Source organism: Bos mutus, chromosome X, assembly GCF_027580195.1.
Source record: "Bos mutus isolate GX-2022 chromosome X, NWIPB_WYAK_1.1, whole genome shotgun sequence".
Classification (NCBI taxonomy): domain Eukaryota; kingdom Metazoa; phylum Chordata; class Mammalia; order Artiodactyla; family Bovidae; genus Bos; species Bos mutus.
Genome location: NC_091646.1, coordinates 114,749,519 through 114,770,963, shown reverse-complemented (window position 1 = coordinate 114,770,963; position 21,445 = coordinate 114,749,519). Strand labels below are relative to the sequence as shown.

The 21,445-nt window shown below is 39.9% G+C and overlaps 1 protein-coding gene and 1 pseudogene across 1 annotated transcript in view; both read left to right on the top strand.

Annotated features, from left to right (window-relative positions):
* The window catches only part of FANCB (FA complementation group B), a 35,947-nt gene extending 26,009 nt beyond the window's left edge, over positions 1-9,938 (top strand). The window contains exons 7-9 of the mRNA XM_070366024.1: positions 254-684; positions 803-1,040; positions 1,736-9,938. Coding sequence (XP_070222125.1) covers positions 254-684; positions 803-1,040; positions 1,736-2,150 — 1,084 coding nt within the window. The 3' untranslated portion in view covers positions 2,151-9,938. The remainder of the gene's footprint in view (positions 1-253; positions 685-802; positions 1,041-1,735) is intronic.
* A 432-nt stretch (positions 9,939-10,370) lies between these two features.
* LOC102280808 (cardiotrophin-like cytokine factor 1 pseudogene) lies at positions 10,371-11,035 on the top strand (annotated as a pseudogene).
* Positions 11,036-21,445: the final 10,410 nt, after the last annotated feature.

The window sequence follows — 21,445 nt, the reverse complement described above, 5'->3', positions numbered from 1 at the left end:
TTCCCTTTGTGAAGTCCAGCGTATTTACAATGTTTTTGCTTTCTGGTTTCAAGAAAAGTGCTATTACAGGATCTTTGGAACTGTTTGCTTTTATACTTAATTTTAAAATCTATTTTACATTTGAAATGATGTTTCCTAGGAAAAGAGAGAATAAACAATTTTTTTTTTTTTTTTTTTTTTTTTACTGTTTAAAGGCATTTAATCATGTGGTTGATGACCTTTTAGACTTAACTGAGCTCTGTATTTTTTACAGGTCCCTGAATCATGTGACTTTATTGCTGTCAGTGGATCAAGGCTCTAACTCCACCTTTCCACTTATTAAGTGTCAAAATAAGATATTTAAATTGACTCGGAATTCATCACCAGTACTAAGCTCAGTGCCATATGAAGTAGGATCAGAGGTAAAAAGAATCAAGTTGAGTGTTGATAGTAAAGAAGAGAAAGAGGAAAGTGTTGCTTGTGAACAACCATTGAAGAAAGAGTATGTACAGATGATTACTGCTGTAACAGCTCTTCCACCACTTTTAACATTCAGTGATTTTTGTTGTATTGTGCTGCTACAAATGAGAGAGAATGGTAACTCTTCTGAAGCTCATTATGTCCAATGTGGCAGAATTGTTTTAAGTGTAGAAGATCTTTCAAGCGGGAAATGCGTGCTGACATTTCCAGAGAGGAAACCTATAGGTAATTTTTGTGGATCCTTTTTAATCATATACCTAATTGAATCAGAAAATTTTAAGAACTCCTTTTATGTGATCCTGGGCAGAGTTTAATGACAGCGCTTGTGATGTTTTTGCCGTAGAACATATGGAAGATCTCTTTACACTTCTTGCAGCATGGCACAGAGCTTGTTTTCAAATCACATCACCCATGTTTGCTCTGACTTCAGTGAGGGTGTGGCTCTTAGAACACATGAAGTGTGAAGTCCTCAAAGAATTTCCAGAAATTTGGTTTTGCAAAAGGCCAGGAAGTTTCTATGGGACACTCTTCAATTGGAAACAAAGAACACCATTTGAAGGAATTTTAGTAGTCTATTCCAGGTATTTCACGTCAAATTGGAATCGATCCAGAGAAGTGTGTGTGTGTGTGTGTGTGTATTCAACAGGGATCCCTCCCGTAGTGTTCTGTGCCATTGTAGGACGTGTCCAGGTCGTCACCTGGTACAAGGTGAATAAACGGGTGGTCTCACTTGGAAACTGAAGCCGTTTTAATTATGTTTGTTTTTGTTTTTTTTTTTGGTGGGGTTGATTAGGTAGGGCGTAATAATTTTAGGATTTCCCTTTGCTCTCCCACAATGAAAGTTTACAAATATAATTTTGATTTTATGACTCAGAGAAAAACTTTAATCAGGAAGCAGCCTAATCAGGTTATTAGTCAGTACTAACTGAATTGGCTAGGATATATATACAGTTGTTCCTCTGTATCCACAGAGGATTGGTTCCAGGACCGTGATGGACACCAAAATATGGATGCTGAAGTTCCTTTTATAAGCTGGCTTAGTACAGTCTGCCCTCCATATCCATGAGTTCCATATCCACAGATTCAACCAACCACGGGGCTGACTGTATCTGATTACTACTGTCTGAATCGTATCAGCGACCACCTGCATGCATTATAGGTTCTATTCATTACTAGAGGATGTAGAAATGAATGGTAACTGATTATTACAATATGTTGTACATGACCATTTTGCACTAAGTTTTGTAATATTGTGTTTGATTTTTTTTTATTCCAGGAATCAAACAGTTTTGTTCCAGTGCCTTCATGATCTCAGCACAGTTCTCCCTATAAACAGTTTCTTCAAATATCTAGAGTTAGAAAGTGAGGATTTTCTAATTGGTCACTTGGCAGTAGCTTTGGAGAAGGAATTGGTCACCCTTGGTTCTCCTCCTTCTGCCTTAGTGAAGGTTGAAACGAGCTTGGTGCAGAATTGTGAAGTAAGCAAAGAAAAGAGTAGTGATGATGGGGCTGCTCTATCAGACATAGAGAAAAGCATCCATCTCTACAGAAAAGAACTTCAGAGAGAAAAGGAGCAAATGTTGGGGACGAACTTAAAAGTGAGTGGTGCTCTTTACAGAGAAATGACTTTAAAATTAGCTGAAGTTCAGCTGAATTCAGACCTTGCTGCCAAGCAACTGACAGATTTATAATTATATTCTCAGTCTGATTATATTTTAGAATATTTTTCCCTGCCATAGTGCTTTGGTCCTACTTTTTCATTTTACATTATATGCCTCCTCTGTAAAATGAAGATTGAGGCTTACTGTAGAATCTTTGGTTTTGAAGATGCATAAAATAGCCTGCCTTAGAGCAACACTTCTCACCTGGGCTCATTTTGCCTCCCAAAATGGGCAAAGGGACATTTGGCTATAATTGGAGATACTGTTTGGTTGTCAAAAGTAGTAGTGGTGGGTGGGGAGAGCAAGAGGTGGATGCTATTCGAATCTATTGGGTTGAGGCCAAGGATGCTGCTAAACTTCATACTCTGCACAGGACAGCTCCACAGCAAGGAATGATCCAGCCCGAATGTGAGTACTGCTGGGGTGGAGAAATCCTGCCTTAGTGTTTCCACTTAACACACAAGTGATGGAACAATATTTTGTTTTACATCTTCTAGAGAACTTAAATAGTCCTTTTATTATTTTCTGCTTACTGAAATCTTGTTGTTATTGTTTAGTTGCTAAGTTGTGTCCTACTCTTTGCAACCCTGAAGACTGTAGCCCACCAGGCTCCTCTGTCCATGGGATTTCCCAGGGGAGAATACTGGAGTGGGTTGCTATTTCCTTCTCTAGGGGATCTTCCCGACCCAGGGATCAAAGCTGCATCTCCTGCATTGGCAGGCGGATTCTTTACTGCTGAGCCACCAGGGAAGCACCCTAGTAAAACCTAGCATATAAAAATCAACTTCAAACAGATAAACAAGGTTTTCAGGATTCAGAAGATTCTGTAAACATCAAGCCCCTGTGGAAATTTAAATGGCAGAGTGCCTGGGTGATACCACTAAAATGAAAATGGTGGAAACCCTTATTAAATTCAATTTTATTAGAAAACCTCTCTGAAACTGTAAGTCTACAGGCATGTGAAAATTGTTGGGCATTTCTCTGAAAAGCATCTCTTTTAAAAGGCTAAGTATACCTCACAGGCCACTATTTTCAAATAGTTGAAAATGCCTTTAAGCCATCTGAAATTCCAACTCTTAGCAAAGCTAAAATGTAAAATCCTAACTAAAGTAACTTAAAGAATGGGACACTTTTTAAGGACTGAGAAATTTAAGTGAAAATTCTCTTTAGTTAAGTGATTTTTAAAGGGTTAAATTAGGCATTTTAAAGGGATAAAAATTCAACTTATTCTCTTTTTGGAAAAAAATAAGAATTCTGAAATAATAAGAGAATGTCAGGAGAAGGGAAAAGACACAAAAAGATATGGGCCAAAAAGAATGTTTCTGATCCTTTTTGCTCTAAAATCTGTAAGTGAGAAGTTTCTGTCTCAGTTGAAAGAAAGATGATTTTAGAAAGCAGCATTTCACGCTAGCAGCAGTGAAGTGCTAATTTCCCCGCGTGCCTCAGATGTGCTTGTCCTTAATGATCAGATGATACAAGTGGGTTTTCACGAAGCTAGGTTATTACTGTCTTGGTTTTTATGGCTGGCCATATAATATGCTACTTCTTTTTTTAGTAATCCATTGCACATTGAAGTAGAACTTTATAGCTCTATTTCTATGAAATTTCAACGAAAAATGTTTCAGACTTTCTGGAAATGGAAATGTGATAATTTCAGGATTAATTGTGGAAATCTGGAGGCAGTATATGTCCATAGATGTAATGAAGCTGCCCATGACATGTTCTGAAAGAACAACCAGGTAGAAAATATAGGAACTAAATTGTAAAATGGAGGCTGCCAAAAAGCTAAACAGAATTTAATTATAATAGTTTATGTGTAGAAAAGCTATTTTTTAAAAGCATGTTTATTTTTTATTTATAAAGCAACTAAAAGTTATTAATCTGTATGTATCAAATAACCTCTTTACAAGTGAGCTTTGTACTCCAGTATAATTTTTCTACTTACTACAGACTAGAAAAGCCAGAGTTTGAGGAAATGACGCCCTTGGCTGTGTTCTCATGATTCAGTTGTGTTTGCCTCTGTAATAATCATATTCCTTTGACCACTTCATCAGGAATCTGAGACTCCCCTCAGAAACCTGTCCTCCCAAAAGGAAACCCTCCTACACTGTTGGTGGGAATGTAAATTGGTGCAGCCATTATGGAGAATAGTATGGAGGTTCCTTACAAAAAACAATATACAATTACCGTATGATCCAGCAATCCCTCCTGGACATATATCAGACACCTACTGTCTCCTCCTCACCATGCAGTTTTTCATGTACTACAGATATCAGCAACTTTACGGGACAAAAGTGCCTGTATGCATAACTGCAGGTCAACATAATCGTCCTGAGTTCAGCAAGGAAACTTCTTTAGCATCTGTAACTTCACCTTGGATTATCCATTTCCCCACAGCATCAGTCACTTACCCCCCAAAAATAAGCAGTGTTGAGTTCAGTTCAGTCGCTCAGTCGTATCCGACTCTTTGCGACCCTGTGGACTGTATCCACGCTCCTCCATCCATGGGATTCTCCAGGCAAGAGTACTGGAGTGGGTTGCCATTTCCTTCTCCAGGGGATCTTCCCAACCCAGGGATCTAACCCAGGTCTCCCGCATTGCAGGCAGACGCTTTAACCTCTGAGCCACCAGGGAAGCCCAATAAAAATATAAATTTATTAATATTATTGTGATATCAGGGGAAATGTGGGGCATGTTATTTTTAATATTTTTATTGAAATATAGTTAATGTACAATATGATGTAAGTTACATGGATATGATATAGTAATTCACAATTTTTAGAGGTTATACTCCATTTATAGTTATAAAATATAGGTCATATTCCCTGCATGTACAATATATCCTTATAACTTGTTCTGTACATAATAGTTTGTACTTCTTAATTCCCTACTCCTATGTCACCCCTCCCCCGTTCCCTTGCCCCAGTGGTAACCATGAGTTTGTTCTCTATATCTGTGAGTCTGCTTCTTTTGTGTTACATATATAGTTTATTGTGTTTTTTAGATTCCACTGTATAAATGATTTCATACAGTATGTGTCCTTTTCTGTGTGTCTTATTTCATTTAGGACAGTGCCCTCCAGGTCCATCCATGTTGCTGCAAATGGCATTATTTCATTCTTTTTTATGGCTGAGTAGTAGTCCATATATATATATACACACACACATACACATGCACGCACACACACACACACACATACCACATCTTTATCCAGTTATCTGTTGATGGACACTTGGGTTGCTTCCATATCTTAGCAGTTATAAATAATGCTGCTCTGAATAATCATGCATGTATCTTTTAGAACCAATGTTTGTTTTGGTTTTTTCCCAGATATACCCAGGAGTGAAATTTCTGGCTCATATGGTAGTTCTATGAATATTTTTAATTTTTTAAGAAGCCTCCATAATGTTTTCCACAGTGGCTGTACCAATTTACATTCTCAGCAACAGTGTACAAGGGTTCCCTTTTCTCTACATCCTCACCAACATTATTTTTATTCTTTATGATGGTAGACGTGAGGTAATGGTAGAAGTGATGACAGATGTGAGGTGATATCTCATTGTGGTTTTGATTTGCATTTCTCTAATGATTAGTGATTTTGAGCATCTTTTCAGGTGTCTGTTGGCCATCTGCATGTCCTCTTTGGAAAAATGTGTAATCAGGTCTTCTGCCTACTTTTTAACTAGATGGTTTGTTTTCTTGATATTGAGTTGTATGAGCTGTTTATTTATTTTGGATATTAACCCCTTAACAATTATATCATTTGCAAATATTTTCTTCTATTCAATAGGTTGTCTTTTCATTTTATCATGGTTTCCTTTGTTGTGGGCCATGTTATCTTAAATCCTATAATAGGTGAGTTCTTAGAGGTGATTGCTGGCTCCAGCCAAGTTTTCTCTCTTGACTTGCCTTCAGCTCTATCTAAATACTTGACTCTCTATTTTTTATTTCATTTCAGTTGTCTTTGTTAGAACCATAACTATGCAGAATTATTGTATAATAATTTATATTTGGGAATTTCTTAAATGAAAGTGTCAATTCTTTAAACAATCCTTAAATAACTTCTCTTTGAGACCTCTCTAGAAAGTCTTGAGATTCTCTGAAGTGTTTGTCATTGGCTGGTAGTCACTGCCGTAGAGCTTGGAATTCCAGGAAAACTTAGCTCTTTTAGAAAACGTAATGTCTGTATTCCACATTAGTACATCACTTGAGAAGAAAAGGAGTGGGATTCTATTTTCTTTTTTCATCCTTTGTGTGCACTAATCCTTCCCAATGATGTGCCTATAGAAAACATTTTGTCTCTTTCAAAATATCAGTGGTATATGAAGTGGAAGAGGATGTGGAGCTCTTTCATCTAGTCATGTGGGTTTATTGATATTTCATTGAATACATGTCTTGCTCAAATGTATAAGTAGCTGCTAGGGATCTAAAGATAAATATGACTCTTTGCAGCTTGGAAAAAACTTGCAGTCTTAATGGGAGAGACAGTGGCACAGAGCTCTATGCTATACTAATTCATAAAAGTATTCCTGGGGTCTTATGGGAATACCCTTCTGGGGCACTGTACCCAATAGGGACAGTGTTTGAAAGCATGAGTTCTTCATTTTGCATGACAAGACTCTTTAGGGATCTGATAAACTAAGGATATTCTTGTTGGGGTGGTTGTGGACTAAAGTGGTATTATCATATACTGGTATTGTGCCTGATGATTCAGGGATCATCCACCAGACATGTTGCTGTCCCATTAAGAAAGTGCCAGAGAGGGACTTCCCTTGTGGCCCAATGGCCACAACTCTGCCCTCCCAATGCAGGGGGCCCAGCTTTCATCCTTGGTCAGGGAACTACATCCCATACACCACAACTAAGAGTTCCCATGCTTCAGGGAAGCTAGAGGATCCCTCGTGCCACAGCTAAGACCTGGTGCGGCTGAATAAACAAACTCGAGAGTAGCCCCCACTCACTGCAACTAGAGAAAGCCCATGTGCAGCAACGAAGACGCAGCACAGCCAAAAATAAATATAATAATTTTTCAAAAACACTTTATTTAAAAAAATATGAAAAAGAAAATGTTCAGAGAGTTACATATACACAAAGAAAGAAGTTCAAACCAGAGCATTTGGCACAGTAAGAAGGGATCTAAAACATGTAAATCATGCAATTTTGAAATACTGATTAATTGAAATTGATTATCTGAATTATTTACCTATGTGGTAAGTGCATAATATTAAATTTGCCATTGTAATCATTTCTAAGTGTACAGTTCAGTCATGTTAAGTATATTCGTGCTGTTGCCCAATAGATCGCTAGAACTTTTTCATCTTGTAAAACTAAAACTATATTCATTAAGCCTGAATTCTCAGTCCTCCTTTTCCTAGCCCTTGCTGTACACTAATAATTCTCAGCCATGTTGTTAAGAACCACCTAAGGACTTCTTAGGGCTATGCTGACCCTAAGCCTCACTCCAAAGATTCTGATGCAGTTGGTCTGGGTTCTGCCTTGGGCCTTAGCATCAGTTTAAAATCTCCCCCAGTGATTCCGATATACAGCCAGAGCTGGTGCCTTACAACAAACAGAAAGTCAGCTTGACTGTTTCAGGGGGCACGGCTTCACAGATTTCTCTTTGTCATCTTTCTCTTCGTAATGTAACATGCCGTTATTTCTCATGCTTTCATGTACATACAAATCATCTGAGGATCTTGTTCAACTCTACATTCTAACTTGGCAGGTCTTGGGTGGGGCCTGAGACTGCATGTCTAACAAGCCCAAGGCTGATAGTGATGCTGCTGGTTCATGGACCATACTCTGAAAGGCAAGGTGATAAGCAACTTTATGGTATTGTTAAAGTCAGGACTTTTGTGTTGGGGGAAATTCAAGTTTTCAGATATCTTATTGTCCTTCCCTAAGATCCTCAGAGTCTACTGTGTTTTCTGGTTAGCTAACTACAAAGTCACCTATCTCTGGTATTGTGCTTCCACTGGTACAGATTCTACACAAAAGTATTGCCGTGCGCTATCTATGTCTCAACAGCTTTGGTGATGAAAGGAAAGCCAAAGAATACATTAGCTTACTCTTACTTTCTTCTTTGACATTTCCCAATTTAGATTATCTTCCATGCCTTATATCCAGAATCATTGTGGAAGGGTATCTTCTCTTTCATTCCAAAGAATGAAAAATTATGCCAAATACTGAAACAATGGAAAGACAATGATTGTACAATTCCACGTGACACCTTTTATCCGTTAGGTCTTCTATTAAAGGAACATCCAACACAAAACAAACTTAGCAGTGGAGGAGATGTCATGGTTACTGTAACTGGCTTGAGATAGCTTGATTCAGCAGCTCAGCAGTATATTAAGGTGTACATCTTCACACACCAGTCCATCCAGAAGGAGGAAGCTTATAGAAGAGTGAGGAACCTTCTTTTCCAAAGCATAATCTCTCCTCATGTCTTGCTGCCCACATTCAGCCCTGAAATGGCCTGTGGTCATTTGAATATCCTATATTGATTGGCCCAGGCCTGGATTATAAAAGGGAGATTTACCTGCTTCCTGTTTAAATGATTTTAAACTACTATTTAAATGATTTTATGTAGGCATTTGTTATGGATTGAATTGTGTCCTCCCTTCACCTCCCCCGCCCTTCCCAAGATAGACTGAGGTCCTAATCCTTAGTATCTCAGAATGTGACTTAGTTTGGAAGTAGAGTTGTTACAGATGTGACTAGTTGTTATTGTTCAATTGCTCAGTCATGTCAACTCTTTGCGACCCCATGGACTGGAGCACTCCAGGCTTCCCTGTCCATCACCATCTTCCAGAGCTTGCTCAAACTCATGTCCATTGAATCAGTGATTCCATCCAACCATCTCATTCTCTGTTGTCCCTTTCTCCTCCCACCTTCAATCTTTCCCAGCATTAGGGTCTTTTCCAATGAGTTGGCTTTTCACATCAGGTGGCCAAAGTATTGGAACTTCAGCTTCAGCATCAGTCCTCCCAATAAACATTCAGGACTGATTTTCTTTAGAATTGACTGGTTTGATCTTGCAGTCCAAGGGACTCTCAAAAGAGTCTTTTCCAACACCACAGTTCAAAAGCATCAATTCTTCAGTGCTCAGCTTTCTTTATGAAGTCCAACTCTCACATCCAAACATGACTACTGGAAAAACCATAGCTTTGACTAAACAGACCTTTGATAGCAAAGTAACGTCTCTGCTTTTTAATATGTTGTCTAGGTTGGTCATAGCTTTTCTTCCAAGGAGCAAGGGTCTTTTAATTATATGTCTTCAGTCACCATCTGCAGTGATTTTGGAGCCCAAGAAAATAAAGTCTTATCACTGTTTCCATTGTTTCCCCATCTATTTGCCATGAAGTGATGGGACTGGATGCCATGATCTTAGTTTTCTAATGTTGAGGTTTAAACCAGCTTTTTAACTCTTCTCTTACACTTTCATCAAGAGGCTTTTTAGTTCCTCTTTGCTTTCTACCATAAGGATGGTGTCATCTGCATATCTGAGGTTATTGATATTTCTCCTGGCAGTCTTGATTCCAGCTTGTGCTCATCCAGCCTGGCATTTTGCATGATGTACTCTGCATATAAGTTCAATAAGCAGTGTGACAATATATAGCCTTAACATACTCCTTTCCCAGTTTTGAACTAGTCCCTTGTTCCATGTGAGTGGGTGTAATTTTCAAAACTGTGGAGACTAGCATGGAATTGATATCTTTTTGTTTTACCATGTAAAAATGAATATTTTTAAAAATGGCTCCCACACCTGTGTCATTTTGTAGAACAGAATATACTGATGCTAAAAATATAATCATGGAATGCACATTATTTAAACTGAATAAATTTAGTTTCATAAAACAAATCACCATGTTGTCTTAATTGTTTTCAATCTCATTGTGCAACATACCAATGGAAACTTAGGGACTGGCACTTGTCAATGGATCAGTGTTTAGGAATCATAGATGGGAAGTTTTGAAGGAATTTATGTGAGCATGTGGCACAGTCTGCTTTTTCTTTTACATATATGGCCCTGTTAGCTGTTTAGAGGCTGGATTATAAGAGACAAAGAGTAGATTGAAGAGTAGCAATGAGGAGATTGCTAGAGTGGTCTAGGCGTGAGATGATGAAGTATTGGTTTAAATTGGGATAAGTAGAACTGAACCGGGCTGGGCTGGGCTGGGCCAGGCAGCAGGAGTTGCTGCTTCCTGCTTGGCTGGAGCCCACGAGGCTGTCCATGTTGGGGAGCTGGTGGCAGGGGACTCACTGGGGATGCTCACATGCCCGTGAACCTTGCTCTGGCGCCACCCCCACCCAGCCCTCATGTGCATAGAAAACCCAGGGCCTGGCCTCTCCATCTGGAAAACCTGTGATCTCACCTGCTACCTGGACACCAGTTCCACAGCTTGGCCGGCACCCCTCTGAACTACCTGAGTCCTCCCTTTCAACGAGCCTGACTTCAACACACCTCAGCTGGGGGCAGAGACTCTGCTCAGGCCCTCTGTCATCCTGGAGGTACGGTGAAACCGCAAGGACAAACGGCTGCTGACCCAGAACTGTGAAGCCTGCAGCCAGCACCTGTGCTACTTGAGTGGCCTCCCCCTCAAGGCCATCACTCTCAAGCAGTGCCACAGCCGGGCCCACCTCTGCACCAGCCTCTAGGGTGTGCTAGGAGACATTGTGGGTGTCATGGCAGCTCTGGGCTACCCACTGCCCAGCCTCTGCCTGGGACTGAGCCCACCTGGGCCCCCGGCTCTGACCACAGTGACTTCTTCCAGAAGATGGACAGCTTCTGGCTGCTGAAGGGGCTGAAGACCTGCCTGTGACACTCGGCCAAGGACTTCAACTGGGTCATAAAGAAGATGCAGCCTCTGGCCACTGTAGTCACCCTGCCCCTGGAGGTCCGTGACTTGTAACCTCTGACCTTCCTTTACCACCTTCTCTTTCCCCTCCTCCTTCAAACCCTGCTCCCACGCTGGGAACAAGAAACCTATACACCAACGCTCATTGAGCCAGGAGGCCGAAGCCATGAGCCTTTAGCCCTCCATGGACTTGGAAGAGGATGTGATTCAATAAGACCCATCCACTCCCAGCCTTCCTGACTCCTCCAGGCCTGGGGAACAGGTGCAGTAGGCCCCATCCCATTTCTACCTAATGTGATGCCCAAAGGAGCCCAAAATGATTGGTGCAAGGCTCTCATAGCTTCATGCTTCCTGCCCACTACTTGCCAGCATCCACCCAACTCCTCAAGTGGCGCTTCCAGGAAGTGTGCCTGTAGGGTTGTGAGTGGGCCACCGTCTTGTGTACCTTTCTGGCATGAAGCCCTTTGGCTGCCATCCTCTCCTTAGATGGGTGTTGCTTCGCTTACCCCCAAATAACTCAGTACATCCAATTCAGGAAACAATTCGAAACAGGAAGAGAAGGGATTAAAAAGGGAAGAGGTGGGGTCTGCATTGGAGGTAATACTGAAAGCAGAGTGGGAGGGACAGACCAGACACAGGGGTCACCAAGGCAGTCGGTGTCACAGGGTGGCAACCAAAGGACATTGCTAAGGATTTTCTTGCCAGCTTCAGGACCCTTCCCCTCCACCCTCTTTCCCAGAGTATGTGGGTTGTCAAGGCTGAGGAGGGCAACCATAGCCACAGCCACAGAATTTCCTCAAAGTTTATATTGCAATAGCATTTTGAGGTGTGGGGGCAGCTCCCCCAAGCCCTAGGCCTCAGGCCCACCCACTCATGACTCTTCAGTTTATTTATTTATTTATTTGAAGATGTTATATATTAGATGATATTTATTGCCGAATTTCTATCCTTGTATTAACAAATAAAATGCTTGCCTCAGGAAAAAAAAATTGGCAAAGGTAAAAATGAAGAAGTATGTGGCAGAGATATTTAGAATGTATGGTCAACAGGACTTAGTTTTTGATTTATTAATAATTCTTAAAAGGAGAGGCATCACAATCACTGGAGTTGAGTGTGTATACACACATATACACATGCCTAGACTTACCCTAGACCTGAATCAGAAGGGTCAACCTGGCTGTATGTACTTTTAAAAGCTACAAGTATGAGTCCGATGTTCACCATTGGTTAAAAACCTATGCATAGATGGTCAGCAGAAGGAGACGGGAGTAGCCAAGGAGTGCGCCCAGGTTTTTGAGTTAACGATAGAATGGACATGAATCTGAGCAAACTCCAAGAGATGGTGAAGGACTGGGAAGCCTGGCGTGCTGCAGTCTATGGGGTCGCAAAGAGTTGGACACGACTGAGTGACTGAACAACAACGATAGAAATCATGGAAAAGAATAGCTTGAACTCCTTCAGTGAAATTATTTCATTTTATGAAAACAGTGTTTTATTGAATAGGCTGAACTCAGTGTAGGCAGTCTTCTTGTTTCTGAAACATCCCTATAGCTTCTTTGGTGCTTCTAATACTGAAGAGCAATCTCATTTTCAAGTATTGAAAAATTAATTCCAATCCATTATCCACAAAATGAGACTATATAAGAAAGCAAATATAGCATAATTATAGTAAGAACAAAAAAGTACCCCTAGAAAGAAAGGTGCAAGACCAGAATGAAGGAAACAAATACTGCTAAGGACCCTCCCCTCCAGAAAAATCAGTAGTGACACATCTTTTTAAATAGAAACTCAGTGTCATTAAGTTGTCAGTTCTATGTTCGTTAATGGATATAACCCAGTTCCAATAAAAATACCAATAGGTTCTCTTTGAAACAAGTCATCCTGATTCTAAAGTTTTTGTGGAAAAATCTGCAAGCCAGAAAAGCCTTGAAGATTCTGAAAAAGAAAAGCAAGTGGAGAGTCACCCTACTGCTTATTAAGATGTATAGTAAAATTTGCTGTTGTTTAGTCACTCAATTGTGTCTGACTCTTTTGCAACTCTATGAACTGTAGCCTGTCGGTCTCCTCTGTCCATGGGATTTCCCAGGCAAGAATACTGGAGTGGATTGTCATTTCCTTCTCTGGGGAATCTTCATCACCCATGGATCAAACCTGTGTTTCCTACATTGCAGGCAAGGTCTTTACCACTGAGCCACCAGGGAAGCCCATATAGTAAAATATCAATGAGGAAAAGTGTGTTTCTGGTGTACAAATAGACACACCAGAATAGAACAGAACAGAAAATTCAGAAATAGAGCCAAATGCTTATAAGAATATGTACACTGACAACATTCCACTTCAGTGAGTAAAAGGTGATCCTAGGAAATCCAAGTAGCCATCTGGAGAAGACATGGGAGAATGTGCCCATTACCAGGATCAAAGTTTCAAGTATTAAAAAAAGGAAAAAAAAAACTAGATGAAAATAAGGGATAACTTCAAAGATTATCAATTTATTTCACAAAGTCCAGAAGCCATAACATTCAGTCACATACAAAGAAAAACTCAAAACATCTTTATTAAAAAATAAAGTCAAAAGACAACATGGGAAAGATGTCATTTGTGATATGGCTTAAAATAAGGACTAACATCTACAATACAGAGAAGATATCTTGAAAATGGTAAAGGGAACATGTCAATAGGGAAAATGGTAAAGAAAAAAACTAATGGAGAAGGAGATGCAAATAAACATTTCAACAACATGTACAACTGAAAGCAAAAAGAAAAGTGCATCCATAAAACTGGACCTTGACTAACAACAGCTCCGTGATGTTGGTAAACTTTGTGGATATATGTGTTGTTTCAGCAATCCTAAACCTTGAAATGCATGCTGGAAGAAGCTTTCAGAGTGGTAGGAAGTTTTGGACATAAAATTCAAAGTCTATAAATGAAAATAAAGAGCAAACAAAAAAGACAACCCTGACTTTGATTTAACAGTGAAATGAAATACATTGCCACTCTCCCACCAGACAAAACTGGATACAGTACAAAAATCACATTTTAAAGGATTCAGAGAGCTGTGGAAACAAAGACTGGATGAACTGAAATTACAGAAAACAGAGTTGTTCCAAAATGACTCGATAATTGCCGGTCCTTTGTTTATCTCAGGGCAGGCTGTAGATCACGCTTGTTCCAGGCAAAGGGCTTCTGCTTGAAGACAGAGAAGTCAGCAGCCTTTATGGCATTGAAATATTAAGGGGCTCTAAAGGCACATAGTTTTCACCTTGGAATATTTTCATCATCGGTGGCTGTACAAGAAATGGAGGAGCTAGCACAAAAACTTTTAAAAGACAAATATCTGAAATATCTTTCAGTTGTACAGTGCTGCCAGAGAGGAGCATTGCTTCAAACACATGGTGAGTTTCCCCTTAAAGATATTTCCCAAGTTTTAAAGCTGAGTGAAGTAGGAGGCTAATGGAGGCTGAAAACCTCTGAAAGTCAGAACTATCTGTTAGCTTCTAGGGCCAAGGAGATCTGTATTTCCAGAACCTATGAACAGGAATATACCAGGAGACAGGGCCTTACAAAGTTTGCAGTATGTTCCAGATCAAGCTGAATTTCTGATTGGATTGAGATTATTAGCTACTCACCTTAATTGCATAATAAAAGGGAAACCCTCTTTTCTGTGAAACTTCTATGGTTTTTCTATTCACACTGTCTGGCACACAGTTAAGTTTCTAGATGAGCAAAAAGCAAGACTGGCAATTAAGAGGAAAAAAAAATAGATGTGGATCCATGGATGTTGCTGATACTGAAGTTAGCTTATAAGAACTCTAAAATATGTTACAGAATATATTCTAAATAGAGAATAAAGACAAAAGAGATGAAAGAACAGAAAATTTAAAATGATTGGGATGTCTAAATAATCAAAACGAAAGTTTAGAACTGAAAAAGGCAGTATCTGAAATTTAAAGCATAATGTATGAGTTTGGCATCAGAGGCGACATGGCAGGATGTAGGATTAGTGAACTGAGATATGCATCAATGGAAAATGCTCAAACTGAAGCAGAGAAAGAAAGAGTGGAAAAAAGATTAGTGTATAAGAGACATGTAAGTGAAAGTGAAAAGTGAAAGTGAAGTCGCTCAGTTGTGTCTGACTCTTTGCGACCCCATGGACTGTAGCCTACCAGGCTCCTCTGTCCATGATTTTCCAGGCAATAGTACTGGAGTGGATTGCCATCTCCTTCTCCAGGGGATCTTCCCGACCCAGGGATCGAACCTGGGTCTCCCACATTGTAGACAGACGCTTAACCATCTGAGCCACCAGGGAAGTCCCTAAAGAGACATGTAAGACCTACTCAAATAGTTTAACATTCATGTAACTCACATTCCATAGTAAAAGAGAATGAGGCAAAAGCAATATCTGAAGAGGTCATAGTTGAGAATTTTTTTGAAACTGATGCAAGACATCAACTCAAGGACTCAAGAAACAAGTAGAAAACTGCACTTAATGTGCATTAAGGAAAAACAGCTGATAAAAAGTGGAAAATCTGATAAAGGGTTAGAGAAGAATACATTGCCTTCAAAAGAACAAGAGTATAACCAACAGCCAGTGTCTTAAAAGAAACATTGAAACCCAGAAAGCAATGGTATTTCACCTTTAAACTGCTTATAGAAAATAACTGAGCTGAAAACTATAGATGTAGCAAAAATATGCTTCAAAAATGAAGATAACGTATATACATTTTCAATCAAAGACTAAGGGAATTCATTGCCAGCAGACCTGCTCTAAAATATTAAGGGGATTTCTCCAGGCAAGAACAAAATGATGCTGTATGAAAACATGAAAATTGCAGGAGAGAATGAAGAGCATATTAAAAGATAAATAGTAAATAAACATGAATCAATATCATACAAAACAGTTATTGTTATGTCTTCAAATTATTTGTAGAATTAAAATACATGATGACAGAAGAGTGACATTCTGTCTCCCTCCAGAGAACAACAATCAGCAATCCACAAACAAAAATAGCTATGGGAGTACTCAGGAGTCCACTTAGGAAGTTTCAGCAACACAGTGGACCACCAACCTGAGAATAACTATATAAAAAAAGAGTAGGAAGAACAGCTCCATTTTGCCTGCATCATCCCAGTCCTAAGTGAACACTGGTCAGTGCCTGGAGGGAGCTCCCTGGCCCAAAACAGTTCCCTTTGCTGGGAAAAGAAGAAAGGAACGAATGATGAGTGACCAGCTTACCCAGCCTTTCAGGATACTGCACAAAAGACCTGCTTCATGTCATGCTACCCAGAGACTGGCATAGTTGTGACATCTAGAGATGGCTAGGAATATGGAAGATGGGCAGGGGCTACTAGTATCAGCCATGCAGTGGGAGTGAATGTGGCTCCCAGTGACCTGCTCTGCAGAAGACCCCAGTAGCCTTTGCCACTGAAGACCTCCACAAGCCTTGAGGATGCTGCGGACCCCTGCAGCTTTCATCACTGAGGACCTCATCACAGGCCCCAGCAGACCGCTCCACAGAAGGTCCCAAAAGCTTTTGACACTGAGGAAACCAGTGGCCAGCACAGCCACCGTGGCCCCCTGCAGCTTCTGTTCCTGAGGGCCTCATTTTGCCTTTGCAGACAGATGCCAGCTGCCTGAGTCCCTTCCTGTTTTCCCCTGTCTTTGCCCAGAACTTGCTGCAGGATGTCCAGGACCCAGGATCTGCACTGGCAATTAGCCACAAAACCCACTCCAGTAGTCCTTGCCTGGAAAATTGCATGGACAGAGGAGCCTGGTGGGCTGCAGTCCATGGGGTCGCAAAGAGTCGGGCATGACTGAGCGACTAACATCCTTGTGACTGTGTGGGTGCATAATGCCAGCTTAGGTCCATGTAGTACCACCCTGTGGCTACCTGCAGCTAGCCCCAGTAGATGCATAAGGGTGTGCCAAAAGTCCAGACACCTCAGCTGCTTGTATGCCTGGAGCTGGCCCTGCCTCCTTTGACTGGACCTTACTGCCATGCATGTACCTGCAGCTAGCTCCTGCAGCCACATGAGGGCACATTAAATAGCCTGGAACCCTGCAGATACTTCTGTGTCCACCGTTGGCCCTTGACATTGGCCCTTGTCACTATATGTGTCCCCTCAGCTGGCCTCCACCCCCACAAAGGCACCTACAGCCAGTGCCCATAGTCGAACATGTGCACACCACCAGCTCTGGCCAGAACTAATACCAGTCCCAGACCCTCACTTCTGGACCTAGAGGTATCACTAAGGACCCCAACATCCATTGTAGCCACCAGATACCCTGCAGCTCTCACCACAATGGATCCTGGAGTTGTCACCGTTGTGATCAATGACTGAGTCGATGAGACGCTTTGTATCACCCCAGAACACATGCCCCCACACTTGGCACCTCACACCACTAGACCAAATGCCACAGCGTGCACCGGCATGCCGTGACTCACAGGTGAAGGTTTTTCCTTAACAAAATCAGTGCGTTAAATCTGGAAGAGATGACTACTTTGAATACACAGACAAGGTTACACAGATCACAATGAGTTGAGAAACATGACACCACCAAAGGAATACAGTAAACTTCCAGGAACTGATGGCAGAGAAATGGAGATCCACAAACTGCCTGACAGATCAGATCAGATCAGATCAGTCACTCAGTCATGTCCGACTCTTTGCGACCCCATGAATCGCAGCACGCCAGGCCTCCCTATCCGGGAGTGAACTCCCGGAGTTCACTCAAACTCACGTCCATCGAGTCAGTGATGCCATCCAGCCATCTCATCCTCTGTCGTCCCCTTCTCCTTCTGCCGTCAATCCCTCCCAACATCAGAGTCTTTTCCAATGAGTCAACTCTTCGCATGAGGTGGCCAAAGTACTGGAGTTTCAGCTTTAGCATCATTCCTTCCAAAGAAATCCCGGGGCTGATCTCCTTCAGAATGGACTGGTTGGATCTCCTTGCAGTCCAAGGGACTCTCAAGAGTCTTCTCCAACACCACAGTTCAAAAGCATCAATTCTTTGGTGCTCAGCCTTCTTCACAGTCCAATTCTCACATCCATAACTGCCTGACAGGTCGTCCAAAATAATTAAAGTTCAGTGAGCTATAGACTGACAATTTAACAAAAGCAAGAAAAAGATACAAGAACAAAATGAAGTTCAACAGAAAGAGAAAAAACATTAAAGAGACCAAACACAAGTTTGGAGCTGAGGAATATAATGATTGAAATTTAAAAATGCAATAGACTGTTCCAACAGCAGACGTGATCAAGAGTAGTGAACTAGAAGGCATTTCATTTGAAATTATCCAGTCAGAGGAGAGAAAAGAATGAAAAGGAATGAAGAAAGCTTACAGGACAACTCAAGCCAAATAATACAGAAACCCTAAAAGGGAAAAAGAGAAAGGAGCAGAAAGCTTATTTAAAGAAATAATGGCCCCAAACACCCCAAATCTGGGGAAAAATATGGATGTCCTGGTACATAAAGGTCAAAGGTCCTCAATCAGGTTCAACCCAACCAAGACTTCATTGAAACACTGTAATAAAACTGTCAAAATCAAAGACAAAGAGAGCATTTTTCCAGAGAAAGCAAGATCAGCAAGAGAAAAGAAGCTCATTACATACAAGAAAAACCACATCCCAATGCCCAGCCCTCAACATAAGTAGGTTTCTCAGCAGAAATCTTGCAGGCCAGGGAAGAGAAGGATGATATATTCAAATTGGTAAAAGAGTAATCTGCCAGCCGTAAATACTTTCCCAGCAAAGTTGAGGGACTTCTCTATAGCTCAGATGCTAAACAATCTGCCTGCAATGCAGGAGACCCAGGTTCGATCCCTGGGTCAGGAAGATTCCCTGGAGAAGGAAATGGCAACCCACTCCAGTATTCTTGCCTGGAGAATCCCATGGACAGAGGAGCCTGGCAGGCTACAGTCCATGGGGTCACAAAGAGGTGGAGATGACTAAGTGACTAACACACACACACAGCAAAGTTGAACTTCAGGAATGAAGGAGAGAGAATTACATTCTTGGGCAAACAGAAGTGGAAGGAATTCATCACAACTGGGCATACTTACAAGAAATTCTAAAGGAAGTTCTTCAAGTTGAAAAGAAAGAATGCTAAGTAGTAACAGGAAATCATATGAAAGTATAAACCTTACTAGTCAAATTAAGAGTACACTAGTATTGTAATGGTGGTATCTGGCACACTTATAACTTTAGTGTAAAGGTTAAATAATGAAAGTATTAAGAATATAGCTGCAATAATTTGTTATTGGATATACAGTATAAAAAATGTAAATTGTCACATCAAAAACATTAGCTGGAAAAGCAGTGTACTCTTGGTGAGAATGTAAATTGATAGTCACTTTCCTCAAAAAATTCAAAATGGAAATATAATTGGAAATAAAAAATTCATATTATCCATCAATTCTCACTTATGGGTATATATCCAAAGGACATAAAATCAGTTTCTTGGAGAAACATCTGCAATCTCATGTTCATTTCAGCATTATTCACAGCAGGCAAGGTATGTCCATTGATAGATGAATGAATAAAGAAAATGTTACATATATGCAATCAAATATTATTCAGCCTTAAAAAAGAAGGGAATCCTGCCATTTGACAACATGAATAACCTGAAGGACATTATGCCAAATGAAATAAGCCTATAGAGAAAGATAAATATCACATGATCTAACTTATATGTAAAATTGTTAAAAAAAAAAAAAAAAAAGAAGGAAAAAGTATTGAGCTTATAGTACCAGAGAGTAGATTGGTGTGTACCAGAGGCTGAAGGGTAGAGGAAAAGGAGAAGTAATTGATCAAAGGGTACAAACTTTCTGTTATGAGATGAATAAGTCCTGGGAGCCTAGGGTATAGCATGGTGACTGTAGTAAATGTATGTTTGAAATTTGCTAAAAGAGTAGATCTCAAGTGCTCTAATCATAGAAGAAAAAACTAACTACAGGGAAGTGACGGAAATGTTAGTTAGATTGTGGTAATCACTTCACAATGTATCAAAATATGTTGTACATCTTAAAATACAATTCTCATTTGATAAAAATAAGTATATAAATGATTAAAATAGTAATATAAAATGCATTGCAACAATTACAAAGTAGTCTAGAGGGGAAATGGATTTTAAGACTGTTAGGTTCTACTGAAACAGCAGTGTAAAGCAACTGTACTCCCAATGTTTTTAAAAAATGAATATTAGGTTCTAAACATATCAGGAAAATGAAAAAAAATAATAGTTTGTATTAGGCTATAGTAAGCCAAAAAAAAGCATTTTTTAATCTATAAGTTAAACACTAAAGATTAATAGATGTTTGGATGGCTCAGAAATTCCACGCCTAGGTACTTACTCAAAAAATATATCCCTCAAAAGTCTTGTACACCAGTGTTTATGTGGCTTCATTATAATAACCCCTGAAGGAAAGAACCCACATGTCCTTCAATAGGAAAACAGGTAAACAAATTGTGGTATTGTATCCCTACCATGAAATACTATTCAGGAATAAAAAAGAACAATGATATAGATTAAGTTCATAAACATACTATTGCACTGAACAAAAATATAAATGAGTAAATAATTTATGATCTTATCTATGTGAAGTTCTAGAACAGACAAAATTTATCTATGACTGTGGAAAATGTTAACTAGAAAGGGGCATGAACTTTTTGCAACGATAGAAAAGTTGTAAATCTTGATTAGAATGACGGTTACATAAGTGTATAGTATACATTTGTTAGAAATTATCAAACTATACCTTTAAAATCTGTGCGTTTTATTTTATGCAAATTTACCTTGATAAAAAATTATTGCTAAAACAGGGAAAGAGTAGTCAAAATGTTATTAATTAAAAAGAAGGCAAGTGAAAAGGGAAGAAGGAACATAAACCAGATGGGCCAGATAAAAAGCAAATACAATAGTAAGATTTTGTTGTTATTCAGTTGCTCATTTGTGTCCAACTCTTTGCAACCCCATGGACTGCAGCATACCATGCTTCCTGTCCTTCACTATCTCCTGGAGTTTGCTCACACTTATGTACATTGAGTCAATGATGCCATCCAACCATCTCATCTTCTGTCTCCCCCTTCTTCTGCCCTAATCTTTCCCAGCATCAGAGTCTTTTTCAATGAGTCAGCACTTCATGTCAGGTGGCCAAAATATTGTAGATAGTACAGTAAGATAGTAGATATAAATCCAACAATATCAGTAATTGCATTTAATGTAAATGGATTGAATATTCCAGATAAAAGACACAAGTTGTTATCATTATTTGTATATTTCTTAGTTTAGGTTTGTCTGTCTTATATATAAGAGATACACTTTAAATGGTAAGATACAGAAAGGTGAAAAGTAAAAGTATGGACAAAGATACACCATGCCAACATTAAGCCAAAGCAGGCTAGCATAGTGATGTTAATCTGCAGACATTAAGAATAGAATCATTTTTCAAGTTACACGTTGTCTAG